The following is a 19,402-nucleotide window of genomic DNA, read 5'->3' as shown; positions in this document are numbered from 1 at the left end:
GTATACTACTGGGGGCAAGCTGTATACTACTGGGGGCAAGCTGTATACTACTGTGGGCAGGCTGTGTACTACTGGGGGAAGGCTGTATTGTACTGGGGGCAGTGCTGTATACTACTGGGGGCAGTGCTGTATACTACTGGGACTGGCTGTATACTACTGGGGGCAGTGCTGTATACTACTGGGGGCAGTGCTGTATACTACTGGGGGCAGTGCTGTATACTACTGGGAACACTGCTGTATACTACTGGGGGCAGTGCTGTATACTACTGGGGGCAGTGCTGTATACTACTGGGGGCAGTGCTGTATACTACTGGGGGCACTGCTGTATACTACTGGGGGCAGTTCTGTATACTACTGGTGGCAGGCTGTATACATACTGGGGGGGTCTGTGACCAATGCATTTCCCACCCTCGGCTTATACTCGAGTCAATACCCAGAGTTTTACCCAGTTTTTGATGGTAAAATTAGGGGTCTCGGCTTATACTCGGGTCGGCTTATACTCGAGCATATACATATATGTGGATGAAAACAACATCACAGAGAATACCAGAAGGTAAATGTAGAGTCCTAATAAAATCATTTGATAACACACACAACGTGAATATATAAGTCATCATCATAGATTTTTAGTTTTTTTATTGGTCTTAGTGTTTTCTATTGTAGACCTTTAGGACTTGAAGTTATTGAGCCCTGGGCGAGTGAGGCGTGCCTACAGTAAGTAAGAGGTATAAATAGGACTGCATTACATTACCGGAGTCCACAATGGGGGGTCACATGCTCTTCTGCATTGACCTCTGACCTTTCCTGTAATAATATTAATGTATAGAACTTTATATACTGATCCTAGGAAGCCTCCTACATATTTTCTCTTGTAGGCCAAGATGCAAATGGTGGAGACCCAAGTGTCTAAGCCAGGGCAGCAACCACAAGAAGTGAGCGACAATTTATCTTATGCCTACCTGTAGTGGTCACTAGGGATCCACATCCCTAGGCGAAAATTCTGAAAATATATACATACTTCCTTCTAGTATTTCAAGGCTCTTCTTGATATGTTCTTGGCTCAAGAATCACTCTCTAATTTTGGATTATTGACATTAATATTTATCATTTTTATCTTTCTGCAGCGGAAACAGTGGAGGTGACAGAAGACCCTTAAGGTAAATACATAACTTTGTAAAATCCTCTTTACGTCTACCCTATGAGATCGAGTAGAGGACTCACTAGTCTCTTGTATCCTGCAGGTTCCTAAGATTCCTCTTATGCTGCTCTGCTCCTAACAATGGAGTAGATGAACCCTTGGACCTTGTCCCACCGTCCTGGTGAGGAGACACAAGTATCAGGGTCTCCATAAGTGTTGCCTCGACAATTATCAAGGAGGCATGTGTCAGGGATTGAGCCATCCCACCAGCGGGATCATCTTAAAAACACCATACCTACAAAAATTTCCCCAAGACACTTCCATGATCTTCGACGACAAAATGGCAGTGAATTTCTTGGCAGAATGCATCCCCAGCAAGAGGAGGCCACCTGTATCCACCTGATCCCCCTAATGTTCCACTACTCACCACGCGAGTAGAAGACCTTATAAAATATATAAAATAAAATAATTATTAAAATAAATAAATAAATATTCAGTGCTTACCAGGATTGTTACTTACCAGACATACCTGCATGAAATACCCTCTAGCAGCCAAGCCACCTCATAGGCTGGGGTACAGAAACGAGGCTCCAGAAGTGCCTACAAGAAATGTAACCCTTTGTGGTATTAACTAAGGAAAAATACACAGCACAAAAATCTAAAAAAAGTCTACTACAATGACAAATATTTAACTTTCAGGCAACTTTTTGTACTATAAATACCCCTTTAGGCCATCATTCTAAAGTGCCAAAGTGCCAACACAGCAATTTAGGCAGTAACAAACTTATTGCTACCAGACTCTTTGAGCTCCAATCCGACACCTTTTCACTCTTTGGACAGGACCAGGCAGCACAGGATGGGTCACTTTACAATAGCAGGGCACTACTTGGACTGCCTGAGACTGCAGGAAGATGCCATGTCTGGCAAACTCTGTGCCTGGAAGACAGCCTGTGTGCCCACATAGAGGCCTCCGAGTGCCATCTCTGGCACCAGTGCCATAGGTTCGCCACCACTGACTTATAACCACACTGTACGACAAGATTTCATGAATTGCAGACATTGGAGCTCATTTACTAAGGGTCGGCGGGACCGCGATTCCAGCGGGTTTCCCAAATATTTCCATTTTGCCCTGAATTGCCCTGGGTTTTTGGCACACGCGATCGGATTTTGGTGGATCAGCACCAGCTTGCACGCGACAGAAATGGGGGGAGAGGGTAGCCGTCGGGCAACCCAACGGATTCGGACAAACCGCGGAATTTAAAAAAGGAATTGTGTCGCAAGGTAAAGCACTCACATGCACCGGGAAGAAGAAGGTGAACTCCGGCGTATCTCAGCGCATTAGCAACACATGCAGGAAATTGGACGCACGACCTTAGTGCATCGCAGCAGACCCGAATCCTCGTCGGACAATGCACCGCAGGATCGCGACAGGACCGGGTAAGTAAATCTGCCCCATTGTAATCCACGGTCTGTTGTTTGTGGTCATTGTCCTGTGGAATCCACTCACATGCAGCGATGACAGCAGAAATGACCGCCAAGCTGGGCAGTTGGGTCCTTGGAAACCATGGCCATGTCTATGTGCCCATAGAACAGGGGCTTCAGGTGCTTGTCCAACAATAGTCTAGGGTGATTCCTATGGCCCCTGAAGCCATTTGCATTTTTAAAAATGCAAGGCTTGATGTGCAGGCAGCTGCGTCTCTTGGAATTTGTAAAAACGCAGTGATAATCTCCCTGCTGTTTGTGCATGTAATGGAATGCGTTTCAAAACGCAGACCAGAAGCGCAACCACTTTGAAAAACACAGTGAAAACGCACCTCAAAAAACACAGACAAAAAAAACACAGGGAAGAAAATGGCAGGTTAAAACACTTCAACCTGAAACCCCATTGAAAAAACAATATGAAAATATGATGCCTTTTTCAAGGATAGAAAAACGCAATGAAAAAAACACAACAAAAATGCAACGTGTGTCACCGGCCTAAAGATCTCGTAGGCCTTCCCCACCCAACGGTTTCCATGTAAACAATGCAATCAGGTTTTTCATTTTTATTTAAAAATTGAATTTGCATAACAAAACCTGAACGCAAATGTGAACTGGCTCATAGTGCGTATTTGTTAGGCCGGCAGCACATGTGATGTTTTGAACCCATTTTTTGAGCCGTTTTTAAGCAGTCCGCATGCGTTTTTTGAAAATGCATCCGTTTTGGAACGGTTTTACCAATTATCTTAATTAAAAGGGGTCAAAAACGGAGGCACATGTTTTTCGACGCACTGCTTAAAAACGGCCCAAAAACGCTTCAAAATGCCATCTTTCTCAAATTTTTTTTCCGTGATAATTTTATTGCTTGTAGGAGGGAGGTAGCGGCGCCATAATGAACGGACAATATAGATCTTTTCCATGGAAAAGATGGATTTCTGGATGGAAGGGCTGAAAACCGCCCTACTATTTTCTGCAAAAAATGTTTGTTTTGTTATAAAAAAACAAAGAAATGTGAGCAGGCATCAGCTGTGGGAAGGTTCAAAGTCTATTTGGCAGAGCACAAACCTCGTCCTCTGAGCTGCAGCTCCTTTCACGCCGGGAAATGGGTTAAACCCGAATAAATCAGGAACAGCTGACAGGACTCAGGGAACATTGGGGTTAAATAAGGATTAAATAAGAGTGGAGAAAAAAAAATCTGTCAGAACCAAGTGGACATCCTCAGCCTGAGACCCTGGTGCCAGGAGCCGGTGAGTCTATTGTCTTTTCCTTTAATGTTTCACCTTGTACTAGGACATATAGATAGAAACAATGTAGAAAGAGGAATTGGAGGGAATCCGAAAAAAAAGGAAACTGCGCTCATATTTTTTGTGGAAAACAAGTTTAGAGTTTGGGATGGACTGAATTCTTCTGCCTTTGGAGAAGAAATGGGAAGAAGGAGCATTTGGCCCGAGCTGCCCCCGACATAACCAGGATACAGGTCACCAACATAGAACGTAGAATGGAACGGGCAGCTCAGGGGCAGTTTCCACGCATGTTTTTGCTTCCGTTTTTTAGGTTTTTAAACCATCAGTTTTTAAACCGATCTCATTAACCCCTTATGTATTAGTTCGGCACGGGTGTAGGGAGAGGGCTCACTGGCACTGGTAGCACCCGTGATCGGTGTTAACCCTCCGATTGGCTTAGATCGCCGTTTCCCATGATGTCATCAGGGAGTGATGATTTCCTTCCATGACAGCCTCGGCTCTTTGTAAGACCATAGGCTGTATGCTTTATGCCCATTTGTTACAATGTGGCAGATTGTAATAAATAGTCAGTAAAATCCCCCTATACTTCCATCCTGTAGTATGACAGAATCAGACAACCTAGGGTTAAAGTGCCCTTTCGCTAAAACTGCTAAACAGTAAAAATAGACATGCTGGGTATCGCCGCTTCCCTAAATGTCTGATCTATCAAAATACATTTAACCCTGTAATGGAAAATAGGGCCAACTGTCACTTTTCACCATTTTGCACTACTGTATATGCAAATTCAATAAAAAGTGATTAAATCGTTGCACAGTCCTCATAATGGTGACATTGAAAACATCATCTCACAAAAAAATAACACCACCCACACTGAAGTATGAAAAATGTATTAGTGCCAGAAGATTTGTTTTGCGCTGGAGGTTTTAATTTTAGTAAATGTGTGAAAAAATAATAAAACCTATATAAATATAGGTGAGGCGCACATTGAAAGTCTGTAAAACCCAAGCCCACAAGAGAATGGCACAAATGCTTTCTTTTCACTGCAATTACAATTTTTATTCCCGCTTCCCAGTACATGACATGGAATATTAAATACCATCTATGAAGTGCAATTTATTACGCACAAAACAAGCAGTCACACAGCTCCGTATGTGGAAAAACAAAATAGTTATAGAAAAATAAGCCTGACGCTAAGGGGTTAAAAAACGGATATCTTGCTTTCTGTTAGTGTCAGTTAATTTTCCTTTTCATTACTTTGTAGTCATCTGTTTTTAAGGGTGTTTTTTTTTTTTTTTTTTGTTCTATACTTTAGCCACTAGAGGTCTCCTTTAAATTTTGACATATAAAATCAGAGCTCAGTATCCAAAATTGACAGAATAAACTGATACAAATCAAGACCATTTGTTTTATATAGAAAACCCTCTAAAAATAATGATGGAAAGGAGTCTTCTGATATCTCTGAAGAAAAAATTGCTTAGCGGTTTTCGGCGAACCAATCGCTTAAATAAGAGGAAACCCAATGGAAGATGCAAAAACGGATACTAATAAATACCAGTCCAAGGCAATTAAAATCAATGGGGGGTAAAAACTGATTTGTTAACTTTTCCGTTTTTAAACGAAAGCTGCAGATGGGACCTGGACCTTACATAGATTGTTCCACTCACCATATGTGGTCCTTTCTGAGAAATCTGCAAATAGGTTTTCCTAGATGGGATAAGGAACACCACGCCTCTTTTGTTGCCCTGTAACGCAGCCCCCTTATCATCAACCATGACTTTCAGGAAGCCTAATGAGATGATGTGATTAAAGCCAATCCAGGCTATCTATTCCAGAAGGAACAGATTCCCATCTGTAGACAGTGCTGTTTCCATGTGGTTGCATCTCGTCAGTACAGTGTAGGGAACCGGTTTGGCTGAGCGAGAGGCTTCTGACAAAGTAAGAGTTCTTCTTATGAAGACTTTGCCAATTAAGGAACTTTCTGAAGTGTCCAAGAGCCAGATTCTATGGACGTGGCTTATGGACATCAAAGCTCCCAAATAAAGGTTACGGTAAGTTTTATTAAAAAACGAAACACAAGAAAATAAATGCCTCTATTCCCCCCACCATAATTCAGCAGCATTGCCTCCACTGCTCCCCCACCCTAGATGCAATATCTGTATTCTCCTCTTCTCTCCCCAACTCCTAGTAACAATTCCTGATCTGGTTCCCCAAACCCCAGTGACTGAAGCTTTGGGCCACTCTTCCGCTCCTGACATCATTCCCCTACCTCCAACTTGCACTAGTAGCAGCAATTTTTCACAAATCTCCCACTTTTTAACACATCAAACTTTCAGCAACAATCGGCAGAAGTCTTCATGGAGGTCTGGGTCAGATGGATAAGACAAGTATAGTAAAAATTTCCACTATGAGGCAGATAATTTTTATGTTACTACTTATAAATATTGCAGTATTCTCTTTTGTGCCTCTGTACAACAGGGATCCGACCTCTACATAGACCCAGTCACCTTTGTATTGTATCTCGGTACATTATTGTTTTATAAGCAATTTCCAGTTTCTATAGGATCAATTTATACACATAATTGCATCTCTTCTTCAGCTTTATTTCCATAATGTACTTTCCCCCGGGGGTCCCCACCCCTTTAATCCGGATTTGGCTGTGTGTGTCTGTTGCAGTGCACGGCTCCTGTTGCATAATCTGGTAAATTATCTGAGTCTGTATTTTCTCCAAGTTGCTGTGGACTGATATTGATTGTTTTTAGTTTGTTTTTTTGCTACATAGGCTGTGAGGAACGGCAAGGCGTATGGACTGACAAACATCTGCCCCAGACGTCTACCCCCTGTGTAGCACTCTGGTCAGCTCCTCTGTGTACATAGAGGTCTATGCTTTCTCCAGGTGACTTCTCTGTCTAAGGTAAGTCTTTGAAAAGCTTCCTAAAGTAGGACTTCTCCTGTGCATCTCCCATGCTATGGAACTCTCTACCAAAATGTGTCAGACTGTCCCCCACTTTCCAATCCTTCAAACGTAACCTGAAAACCCATCTATTTTAGATCGCCTATAACACACAATAACTGCTCTGCTCCCTCACCTCATGTCTCCATCCTCCCCATATAGATTGTGAGCCTTAAGGAGCAGGGTACTCCTTCCACTTGTCTCCTGATCTCTGTAGTTTTGTATTTTCTACTTGAATTTTCCTTGTCTTAAAGGGGTTTTCCCACAAAGACAAGTTAGGTGCTATCCATGGGATAGGGCCTAACTAGCTGATCAGTCATGGTCTCAGTGCTGAGACCCCCACAGATCGCGAGAACGAGGGATCACCACTCCCCAGACTGGTCCTTGTCTGCTCCATTAGTCTGAGGAGCGGCTACGGGGTCAGTCGGACCCCTCGTTCTCACGATCTCAGTACTGAGACCCCCACTGAACACCAAGTTAGGCCCTATCCCATGGATAGAGCCTAACCTGCCCTTGTGGGAAAACCCTTTTAATGCAATGTATGTGAATCCCTTACTGATTGTTCAGCACCATGGAAGTAATAGTGCTCTATAAATAGGTAATAATAATAGTGTGTACCAATACTACCCAAAGAGAGAACTATAAGGGTGTATTCACACTAAACAGTTCTGAGATGGCAAAACCATAATACAAACCATGGCTTTTGTACAAAACAATAGGAAACCATTATAAATGACATAGAGATTGGTCCATACCCATAGGACAGTGATGGCGAACCTATGGCACGAGTGCCAGAGGTGGCACTCTGAGCCATTTCTGTGGGCACTCAGACCATTGCTCCAGGACAGAGTTCACTAACCAGGACCAAATCCACCTGCAGTCCCAGGCAACTTAAGAGATACTGTTTTAAAGCGACATTTCATTTGCTGTTTGGAACTGCAGGAAAAGTGAGAAGGTGTTGACAGAAGTACAATGTCTTTGTAGGTCCTCCTGCTATATCCACTATTCTTTCTCTACAGCGGTACCCTGGAGAGAAGCTACAACAAGGGTCAGCATCTGTGTTCCTTCTTTCAACTGTACTGGTGGCCTCTGGGGGTCAATACGATTGAAACATGAGGAAAAACAGTGGCAACAAGTTCCTTTTTAAAATGTCGTGTTGGCACTTCACGGTAAATAAGTGGATTTCGGTTGTAGTTTGGGCACTCAGTCTCTAGAAGGTTCGCCATCACTGCCATAGGATATCGCCAGCTGCACTGTATTTCTTTGGATTTCCACATTGGTTTATGCTATGAGCCATGGCAGAGGTCCACTTGAAGATAAAGCAGTGCAGGACGAGTTGAGTGCTCCATTGATGGTGACTGGTCTCAGCAGTTGGACTCCTGTGATCAGACATTTATCCTCCTGATTTTTGAGGAAGTAAAAACTTTAAGGCTGGTTTTGAACAAAAATATTTAACCACATGTTCACCTCTCTAGAGAGCTCACCACGTTTTTTGGGAGGAGCCCCTATGATATGAAGAGATGATGGGATATACGTTGTGCACATGACAGCTGTAACAATCGATGATCTTAATAGTAATGCCTGAATGTCTGTACTTGCTGCATAGGCAGGAGATTGGCTCCACCATAATTTACATAATTTATTGGATGTAATCCCTTCCAGTCGAATCAGGTGAGAAGAACCAAAAGGACTAGTGTGTTCCCTATGAGACGGCATACTGTAGGACACGATAAGGGGTGTACATCCTTTCACTACACCAGAAAACACACAGTTTGGCAGAAGAGGATGTCATAAACTTGTCCCCCAAATGCAGGCAATGAATATAATAAACTGTACTTGCCTTGTCTGTACCTGAAGCTGATGCTCCTCAAGGCACTTGGTCTATGTTGTCCTGGAACTGCATTTGACCTCTTCAGACAGTACAAAAATCTTGGGAGCAGACTTGCTCGTGTTCATGACTTTATAGACCTTGATGGCCAGAATTATTCCAGCATCCCAGTCATTCAACTTTGGGCTTCTTGCCATCCAAAGATTGTGGTTGGGTAATTAATGCCGACCGTAAAAGACGGTGAGACTGCTTTGTCCAGTGGAGGTTACACAGAAGATGCATAGATGCAGTTGGAGTCTATAAAAATATCATCTACGATTATGTCTTTAACTTTCCTCTTGACTCAATTGTAAGGTGTCTCGTATGAGACGAGAAGCTTTTCAAAACCTGATCTTGCAATCCATTGTTGTAAGAAGCCTTTCCTTTTCTGTATGGGTAACCAGTCATTATACATCCCCTGCCGGTGCACAATCTGCCCGATATACGAAGAGGCCCCCATTTGAATTTTATGCCCAGACCAGTCTAATGTAGAATGCTGCTATAGCCTGGGGAAAATTATAGCAAATGTGGAATCCCTTGTCATGAGGGTGGTGTTAGGGGGGAAACCATGTACTGCATAAATTGTGTTTTAACGTGTATGGCAAACGTCCAGTCAGGGTATGTAACTCGCAACCTCGGTAATCAAAAGGTAAGCCACTGACTCTGGGTTTTTAGCCAATAATATTTTACAAAAATGTATTCCAACATCTTCAAACAATAAGATTCTGTTAAATACTCATCTTATTTCACATTTGACATTTTTTAGTTGTTCGCCGTACCAGACACGCTTGCAGGTTGTTCACTGAGAGCTCCACATACTGTGTGACGTTTCGGAGGCAACACCTCCTTCCTCAGACCTGGTCCAGGAGTCAGTGGTTTACCTTTTCATGGGGGAGAAGGGGGTACTATGACTAATTTTCTTCTGATGTGTGGTCACCAGTTGTAGGTTGTGTTGTGACTTACTTTTCCGTGGCTAATTGTTTATACTTTTTCTCCTCGTAGATTTGACCATCATCATGTTTGGCCCCGACGTTATCACACTTGTCCTATTACTTGTTATATTCTTACTATTGACCAAAGTTTTAAAGAATCAGAAGGAAAACAAGTACAAAAATTTTCCTCCAGGACCAAACTGTCTACCAATCATTGGGAATATGCACAAATTTGACACAAAGAATCCATTTAAAACATTCACCGAGGTAAGTACGCAACAAGGACATTGATTCACTTGTGTCTACACCAAGTTGCAGTTTGACCAAAGCCATAGTCTGAATTCTAAGATGGTTGTCAGTTGTACAATCTGGGCCAGCATCAGCACCTTGGACACCTGGGTACATGTCAGGGGTAGTTAGTCTAAAGTTGGGCTAATGGGGGGTCAACCATAACTTTACCCAGATTCCGCAATGTTCAAATGTTCTACAGTACAATCTACAAAACCCCCAGCTACCTACATTCTACATACAACCAAACTGACCCCTCTAGGTTTAGGGTCTGTTTAGCAATGTTTTAAATATAAACACTTAAGAGTTTTTAAAGTATAATCGTATTAATGACCTATGCACATGATTGGTGGTTGACCGTCGCTCCAAGCCTTCACCAAAAAGCTGATATTGGCAAATATCCTGCAATGAAATAATAGAAAACTGAGCAAGACATCCACCTCCATTCTCTGTGTGGAGGTCAGCACTAGGAACTGCAGCCAAGCTCCGTTTTAACGTCACTAGGCACTCAGATGCAATTTTTTGGCACCAGTCACTATACAGGGAACAGAGCTGGACCTCCACTTCCATTCTCTGTTATCATGCTAGCAATGGGAGGCTGCCAATGTCAGCTGATCTGAGGAGGTCTGGAGTGTTGGACCTCAACTGATCTGATATTGATGAGATTTCTGAAACATTTTGTGATTGCCCCTGATGCAAGCAGTCTTGAAGAAATCCTGCCAAAAGCAAAGGTGTTGGTTTCCATTTTTGTGGTGGTTTTCTCCAAATATTCAGTTAATTGTATTTAATCCTGATGATCAACAAAAGTTACATAAATAAATAGAATTATATAGATTTCACTGTATAATCGTTTATTTTGTTTTGCAGCTAAGCGATAAGTTTGGCCCAGTTTTCAGCATTCAGTTGGGGATGCAGAAGGTGGTAGTTTTGTATGGATACGATGCAGTGAAGGACGCTTTGGCCAACCATGCTGAAGAGTTCTCTGATAAAGCAGACATACCGATCTTCACAGAAACCTCAAATAGATATGGTAAATCAGGAATTTCCCAGTGAATATTCAGATCAACCAGTTTGTTTTGCTGTTAGGCTGGACAGGACAAGTCCACCAGTAAAGATGAGGATCCTAAACAGAAGATTCCTCTACAATTCCTCAAAATTCTAAGTGAAGATGTATAAAAATGGGTTTTCTAAAATTGACAACAGGGTCAAGGGTTTCTCTGACAAATTTGGGATTCCAATTGCCAAGGTCCAATGAAGGTTTCTTGGTCCGAATGATATAAAGTTAATATAAAGAAAATAACATTAAATGACCTCACAACCTCCCACCCACTACAGTGCACCTCATGTTGTAGAGAACTTAGATGTTGGTGCTGACTCTAAGTGTAGCTTGGTCCATTCTACTCTACCCTGATATGTTAGTGGCTTTGCATCATTTTCTCCCAACCAGAGAATATGGACCTCCATGTCTATTATAGTATACACAACCCTGGTAGACCCAAATAGAATACAAAAAGTCCATTGACTGTCCATTAAGGCGTCCATCATTGTGTTGGACAGAATTACTCCTCTTGCCTCACAAGTCATCTATGACTCACACTGTAGGTCCATTGAGTAAAATACCTTTAAGCCAGGATCCAATAACCCAGCACTATCTCCATGTTTTTTAAAAGGAATTGTCTTTTCTAATGGAGAAAACTGGAAAGTTATGAGGCGATTTACTATTTCAACACTGAGAGACTTTGGGATGGGCAAGAAATCTTTAGGAGATCGGATAAATGTGGAATGTGACTCGTTGGTACAGGAATTCAAGGCATACGGAGGTGAGAAATCCCATGTACAAGGCTCAATAATGTAACTTGTATCGCTGCTTTTAATTATTTTACTGAGATTGGTGTCTATATAGTACCTCTAATTAATGTTGAGCATGCTCAAACCACACTGTTCAGGTTCGTGCCGAAATGTAGGGCTTGGGCCCCTGAACTTCAGCCACAAGTCCAGGTTTGGTGTTCAGCTCACCAGGAAAAGTTGTTTGACTGCTGAGCATCAATTAACCCATTTTGCTGTCCTCTACCCCTAATTATCCAAATTTTCCGGCCATTTGGGGGCAAAAAAGTTCAGCTTATTTCAATAGGTTTGGGTACCCGAACTAAACTTTCTTTGAAGTTTGGATGAACTCCTCAAACCCAACTACTCCAGTTGAATAATGCTTGCTGATGTTGTCCATAAATTCGGTGCATACTCTATATCCGTTTTTTTCATGATGTCCAACTTTTGGGAACAGAAACAACTTTTAGAATGGGGGTGGTCCCCCAACACCCTGTCCTGTCTGGAGATGCTACTACAATAAATAGGGAAGTGTCCACTTTTCTAAATGGCCTATTTTGTCAGGGTCGGGCCAATCCCGCCTTACACTCTTCTCTCAGACACTCCAAATTAGTTGAGCATGCGTGCACGTTTGGATAAGAAAAGACAGAAGACTGAAGTTCTGTTTTATCTTAGGTTCATGCTCTTAACTTGCCGAACAGAAAAAAGAGATGAACTGTGTTTATTTCCTGATTACATAGCTTCTTATACCCATAGGAAAAGGTGTGGTTACATACATTAAAATCATTATAATTGGTTATAGCTAAGCATATATGTCTGGCCCCCGGCTCTTGCTGATTGGTCTTCCAAAACTAGGCCTTAGTTGCTATGCCAGGGGAATTTCCAGTCACCGTTGTCTACAGTAAATTGACCACTAGTCTGGATGCTGATGCTATTCTTAACAAACATCTGCTCTTCCATCTTCTGCTTTCCATCACAAGACTTGAGTTTCGCTGACAGTTGCATGTCTGGTTAAAACTGATGTAAGGGAAAAGCTCTGTATTTCATAACAAACAGTGTACAAAAATATAGGGCAAAGGGCACATGTATACAATCATAAAGCATATAATTATTATGGACACATAATCATTACTTTGACCCTCACAATTCCCCCCTAAATACTGAGCTTTTCCCTACACTTCACTGCAATTCGTTTTTCCTATAGGCTGTCCATGTGGTGGGAGAGGGGAGTGGATTGCTTCACTGAGTCATTGACCCAACGTGCCCTTGTGACACCTGGATCAATTTCCCAGCACTAACCTTACTAACACATGGAGTCCTCCTTCTTTCCCTTACACTAAAGCTTCCACTATTGGGGAGGGGGCTAAGTATTCCGAGATCACAATGGTAGGTAGGTCATTTATCGGGGAAGAATTTGGGTGTTCCAGAACTGGAACATCAGGCTGTTCTGACAGAACTGAGATCTCAGGCAAATCGGGCAGATTTCTATTCCTCATGGACATATAACAAACAGACTGTTTATCGATATTCGGAAAAACTCCTTTAGCCTTGTTATTCGCAATTTTCTTGGCCAACCTCTTGTATAATGGTATACAACAACATAAGAGAAATAGAGCCAGGATGAACATCCCGAGTAGTACCAATCCTATCTGTTGGAAAAGGGCCTTCCACCCTCCTGCCCAGCTAGTAAACCATGCTGCCCAGGAGGTATCTACCCCTGCATTTTCCTTCATCTCAGTTGCCAATGCTGTAATTTTCTTTATTGCTATCAGTGTCTTACCACCAGCACCTGAATTCTGAGGGATGTAAGTGCAACAGTCTTCTCCTATCATTCCACACACTCCACCTTTTTCTGCAAGTATCATATCTAGGGTCATTCTATTTTGCAAAGTCATTCTAGTATTGGGGCCCAGTTCTTCCACAATACTGGTGAAAGCATCCCTACTGTAATTCACAAACCTCTGTTCATTATAGTAAACGTAATTTATCCAGTCCACATTTTTGTTGATTTGCACTTGGGGAATTATGGAAGCAAATCCGGCTGCAATCTGATCCTGAGCCTTGTATCGGTCTGGGACCCCCCTTGGGACACCAATACTATCTATGTAAACCTCAGGATCTTGTCTGTAATCGGTGTTACTTAGTGACCTTTTTATCTTTACCTGTTCATTTTTATGAGTCGGATCCCAGGGTAACATCAAGAAAGGCAGGACTAATTTAACTAGGGCACATTGACCCTTCCATAATTGGGGGAGGCGGTTCCTCAGCTTACCATTCCCACAAAGCCAAAAGACATCATAAAGGAAAGAAGTATGGTCGGACAATAAATCTGGGTCTATGGTGACAATCTCTTGGCAGAAACCTTTTTCAAACACCCCCAGGGGAGTTTTGGCATTAATGATGTCAGAGGATACACAGGTATAGTTCCCCTGCTCAACCCAGATTTCACCTGGGGGTCTTACCTTAGACTTAACATGAACTAAAGGTAGATATTCCAAACAGTCAGAAGTATTCTGGCCCTTTAAGAGTTTCATCAAACAGGTCAGCTTATCTATGTGTGGGATCACATAGGGTTGGGTGGTCAGATGAGGATTCGCCCCTGCACAAGCTATGCATCCGACTGATATGTTGTGTGCCTTTACAGTATACCTTACCCATTCTAACCATAAGTTCTTTCTTGGGACAACTTGAGTTTCCATAGAGAAAACCTCTTCCCATTTTAACCCGGGAACTGGTATTACCTCGCTTACTTCTTTCTGTAGTTCTTGATCTGTTCCTGCTATGTAGTTTACTGGGGCACTTGTGGGTCTCAATTTGGCGTCCCGCAATTCAAACATCCCAAGCTTCCCATTTAGCGTCCCCCTATGGCATCCTAGCACATATTTCCCTAAATCTCCTGGGGAAGGCATTGTAATTCTTATGAACAAAGGAAGACAGTTGCCTGGGTATTTACATGATCTAGTTGGGAACCCCCCTAGATACAGAGCCATCTGGTCAAGAAGGGATTTGCCATGTTTGTCTGTCCTTGCTAACCCTTCTTGGGGTCCATATCCCCACTTTTTCCCTGTGTTCCACCCTACATCTGACCATGAGTTACAGTTCTCATTCCCGGGACGGGTTACACAGATGTAGAACTGTGCTTCGCCCTTGTACTGGTATGATGGATCCCATCTAATGTCCTCTGTCCCTCGACAATCTACGATATCACAAAAATCAAAGAAATACTCTTCATACGGGGCCGTGGTATGTACCCAAAAAGTGGTGATTTGGCAGTTATCTGTGATTATTAAACAACTCAAACAGGAAAGGATATAGAGCTTCATTTTGTCTTCCCCTTGCAGTGTGATGCGTGTATCCAGGTGGGTTTCCCTTCAAGTTTCACCGCTGTAGGCGTTACCAGGACCACTGTGTAAGGTCCTTCGAATCTGGGTTGGAAGCAATCTTTCCGGATATGCTTCTTCACATATACTTGATCACCTGGTTGGAAGTTGTGAACTACGTCACCTGATGACTCTGGAAGAGAAGCAACAACTGCAGCATGCAGATTAGTTAATTCCTTGGACAATTCAATTACATATTGTACAGTCTTATCATGACTTTCAGACAATTCCTGCTTACTTATCACAGGAAAAACTGGTGGTTTGCCAAACAAAATCTCCTAGGGGGTGAGACCATGTTTAGCCTGGGCAGTGTGGCGGACATGATACAGAGCAATGGGGAGCAATTCTGGCCAGGGGAGGGGACTATCCTGGGTCATTTTGAGCAATTTGTTCTTTAGGGTACCATTCATCCTCTCTACCTTTCCTGAGCTCTGTGGGTGGTATGGTGTATGCAGGCCCAAATCTACTCCCAACATATTCCATAATTCTCTGAATATCTGAGAGGAAAAAGCAGGGCCCTGGTCTGACTCTATGACTTGTGGTACTCCAAATCTACAAACTGTCTCAGTGATCAGTTTCTTTGCTGTAGTTTTTGATGTCATGTTAGCTACTGGGTACGCCTCTGGCCATCCGGAGAACATGTCTACTACTACAAGTACATATTCGTGTTTTCCCTCCTTGTGTAGCTGGATGTGGTCCACTTGGATCCTTTGAAATGGGTATTCTGGTTTGGCAAGGTGTTGTTGGGGTACCTTTGCCGTAGGGGCGGGATTGCAAGTGGCGCATACGGTACAGGCCTGGTTGTATGCAGCAATGGCAGGTCTGATTCCTGGGGCGTAATAGATTCTCTGGATGCATAGGCTTGGTTCTTTCCCCGATGTGTGGCTCCCTTGGTGTATCTATATAAACGTTGTCATCTAGGTGCTTCTCTTAGACCTTCAGAATCCTTTGGGATTCTCTACCTTTCCTTATGTGTCTGATCAACCTTATCCCTGGGGATCACGAGGAAGGAATGCACAAGTTTTATCACCGTGCACTCACCTTCCCAGCCTCTAGGCCTGACCTGACTCTCCTATCCCCACAAATCCAATACACATCAGACACTGCTAATACAGGGTTACCTGTGCTGTCAATGTTAAAAAAGGTCATGGTCTTGTTGCACCAACCGTAGGTAAAGTCTCCTACCCTGGGGGCATCCTGGTTACAGTGATAGTCATGGTTGGGGTGTCCCTGAGCATACAGTCAGTCAGAAGAGACCAGCTAGCAGGAAGAATAAGTAAGTTTGCAATAAAAAACGTGGCAGCATGCTGGCTTCCCTCCTGCTTCACAGACGTGGCATTGGTCAGCAGGACTTGGAAAGGACCGTCGTAACAAAGCTCCAGACTCTCTCTCTGGTGTCTCTTTACCACCACGTAGTCTCCAGGCTCCAGGTTATGCATCCTGAGGTCTCTGTCTGGATCTGTCCAGTGAAGTGGGTTCTGCGACTGGGCTCTATGGTCTCTGGAAGTCCAAACCTGCAGAAAAATCTCACTCACCAACTTCTTGGCTGCGGCTCTAGCAATAGCCTTGGTCATGGCAGAAGCTTCTGGCCACCCTGGAAAGAGATCAATGCACACAGGCACGTATTCCTACGTGCCACTTTTTGATAGCTGGATAAAATCCATCTGCAGTCTTTGGAAGGGATACAGCAGCTTGGGTGTCACCTTCTGTGGGGTCTTTTCCACCTTACCCGGGTTGTGGCGGGCACAGACTATAAAGGCTTTCACTAGTCTAGTGACGGGTAGTAACGCCCGGGCAAACCACTTATGGTTTATGAGCACTAGCATAACCATTTTGGATGTGTGTGTGTGTGTCTGTGGGCTACTTGACTTACTATCGGGCGCAGGGCTCCGGGCAGGCACACCCTCTCTCCCAGCATCCAGGTCCCATCGTCATCTGGGCTCCAGCTTTCCTCCACACTTCCTTCACTTCTGATGACTCTCGGGCCACCAGGGACTGGAACACCTGTGGATCAAACTTTTAGCTCAGAACTCACCGCTGAGACTTCAGGACAGTCTCTGGGCTCCATCTGTGCAGCTGCCTTCGCCATCCCGTCAGTCACATCCTTGCCCTTGGCTTGTGGAGTTACCAAATTGTGTGTGCTTTTACTTTTACTATCCCCACCTCTTTTGGAAGTAAGAGAGCATCTATAAGCTCTTTGATCAGTGTGCCATGCTTAAAGGGGGTCTCTGCAGAGGTGAGGAAATCTCCAGCCTTCCATAAGGGTTCATAGTCGTGTTTAGACCCCAGGACTATACCTTGAGTATAGATGTTTGCCCTTTTACCTTCCACCAGCTGTATCGCTTCCCTGAGTGCCGTCACTTCACCTCCTGCGCTGACCTGTGTGGAGGGAGTGGTTCTGCTTGTACTACCTCATGTGCGCCACTAACCACTGTATATCCAGTGTAGAACCGTCTGTCTTCTCCTGCAGACCTGGAGCCATCTATGAGAAAAAACTCAACATCTGGGTTAATCACCCTTCTCCCCCCCTCTCTGAATCCTGGAAGACTGGCGACAAAATGAAGGATTCAGAGCTGTGCACCTTATCAGTGTGTCCTAGGGCATCAGGAGTGCACACTGGAGTCTGAGCTGTAATTCCTTTCTTCAGATGTTTGGGCTGTACTTGGGTAAGGACACTGTGCAAGTCATGTGGGGTTTGCACTGTAACTGAGTGATCTAGGGTCTAGGATCAGCTCACTGGTCTTGCTGAGCAGATTGCTGGCTGCAGCTACTGACACATGAGGGGCTCCCCTCACGACTGAGTCTAACCGGGCCTAATAGTGGGCCACTGGGGAGGCCACCATATTCCTGGGCTAAAACATCTATGGCATGGACTGAATACTCAAAGAGAAATAAAATAAAATATCTGGTTCAGTGGGGTGTGCCTAGGGCCGGGGCAGACAGGATTTGTCAGCTTAGGGCTATAGAATGCATCAATTGCCTCCTGACTAAGGGCAAATGGGGAAGAGACAATACAGTTTATCAAGGGGCAACATCAGGCTGGAGGCAGCAGACCTTATCCCAGGCCTGCAGGAGCTGGCCAGTCCTAAAAACATGTAAAGAGGCTCAGGGCCTCCGGGCAGGGACACATTCTGGACCACCAGCTTTCTTCCCTCTGTCAGGTGTCTGCCTGTGGCTGAGGAGCAGTGGCCTAGGAAGACCACCTTCTCCTGGCAGTACCGGAGTTTATCTCTGGAAACTTTTCAACCCTTCTGGAACAGAAAACACATAAGGTCAATAAATGCATCCTGGCAAACAAAAACAGTAGGTCATCCGCATACTGAAAAGGAGAACATCCAGTAAGGGGCTAGTCTGTCAGTCTACTCCCTGTAGGGCCGTGGGGTATTGGCTGGGTGAGTTTTACCCCCCTTGTGGGAATCTGCACCAGGTATACTGGAATACTGAACTGGTAAAGGCAAATAGATACTGGCAATTTTCATGCAGGGGCACAGAGAGGAGGACATTTGCCAAATCAATAACAGTGAATAATTTGTCACTCTCGGGGACTGCTGCCAGTGTGGGACACTCATTAGCAGCTTGGAGATCATGGACCATCCTACATGTATGTTGTTCTTTCTGGGTCTTTTTCTTGACTGTGAATGGGTTAAAATCATCACTGGGCTAGCAGGGGAGGGTTTGACAATGAGAGATGCTGTCTGGGGGCATGTACTTGCTGACGTCCTTGTTAGTTACCTATATTAGAATATAGCCACTCACTTTAGTCACTTCAGTAATGTCTCCTCCCAGCAAGTGGAAGCACGCCCCCTTGAGCTGGGCTCCTCCGGAATCGAAACTTTTGTCAGTCATACTTTGGTGTGGTGTGTGAAACACTAGTCTTTGTTTCCCTCTGTCTTTCAATCACAGTTCCCTCTATCGCCCCCCCTCCTTGTAAACTTGCACTTGCAAAGTCAAGTCACTGTTTGTTCTCTCCCAAGCACAGCACAGATCGCTTCAAGACCAGTTCTCAAACACAAATTGCAAGCAGCTATGGAGAAATTTAGCCATCAAGAAATAAAATCTCTTTTTCTCAAATTCTCTACACATCAAAATCTCTGAAATGTCCCTTATCACCTGTCTCTTTCTCAACAGGCACTCTGAAGGATTCCTGTCACTCTGTCCTGGTGTCCGTCTGTCAAAGTCAGAGGCTCTAAGTGTCTATTTAAAAATCTAATCAAGTTTTTTTTTTTTTTTTTTCCTCACTTGTACATTCATCAGATCCTTTAACACATCCCAAAACTTTCAAACCAATGCTACCAGCCCT

General features: G+C 43.8%; 1 protein-coding gene across 4 annotated transcripts in view; it reads left to right on the top strand.

Moving 5' to 3' along the window:
- Window positions 1-3,506: 3,506 nt before the first annotated feature.
- The window catches only part of LOC140122651 (cytochrome P450 2C5-like), a 33,391-nt gene continuing 17,495 nt past the window's right edge, over window positions 3,507-19,402 (top strand). The window contains exons 1-5 of one of the 4 annotated variants that reach the window (XM_072143751.1): window positions 3,507-3,770; window positions 3,834-3,864; window positions 9,681-9,877; window positions 10,766-10,928; window positions 11,569-11,718. In XM_072143751.1, coding sequence (XP_071999852.1) covers window positions 9,695-9,877; window positions 10,766-10,928; window positions 11,569-11,718 — 496 coding nt within the window. In that variant the 5' untranslated portion in view covers window positions 3,507-3,770; window positions 3,834-3,864; window positions 9,681-9,694. Of the gene's footprint in view, window positions 3,771-3,830; window positions 3,865-6,637; window positions 6,773-7,836; window positions 7,981-9,680; window positions 9,878-10,765; window positions 10,929-11,568; window positions 11,719-19,402 lie in introns of those variants that run through there. The other 3 variants (XM_072143752.1, XM_072143749.1, XM_072143753.1) reach the window with 3 other exon arrangements.

This window comes from Engystomops pustulosus, chromosome 3, assembly GCF_040894005.1.
Source record: "Engystomops pustulosus chromosome 3, aEngPut4.maternal, whole genome shotgun sequence".
NCBI lineage: Eukaryota > Metazoa > Chordata > Amphibia > Anura > Leptodactylidae > Engystomops > Engystomops pustulosus.
Note: the sequence above shows the minus strand (reverse complement) of the source record. Positions and strands in the feature narration are given on the sequence as shown.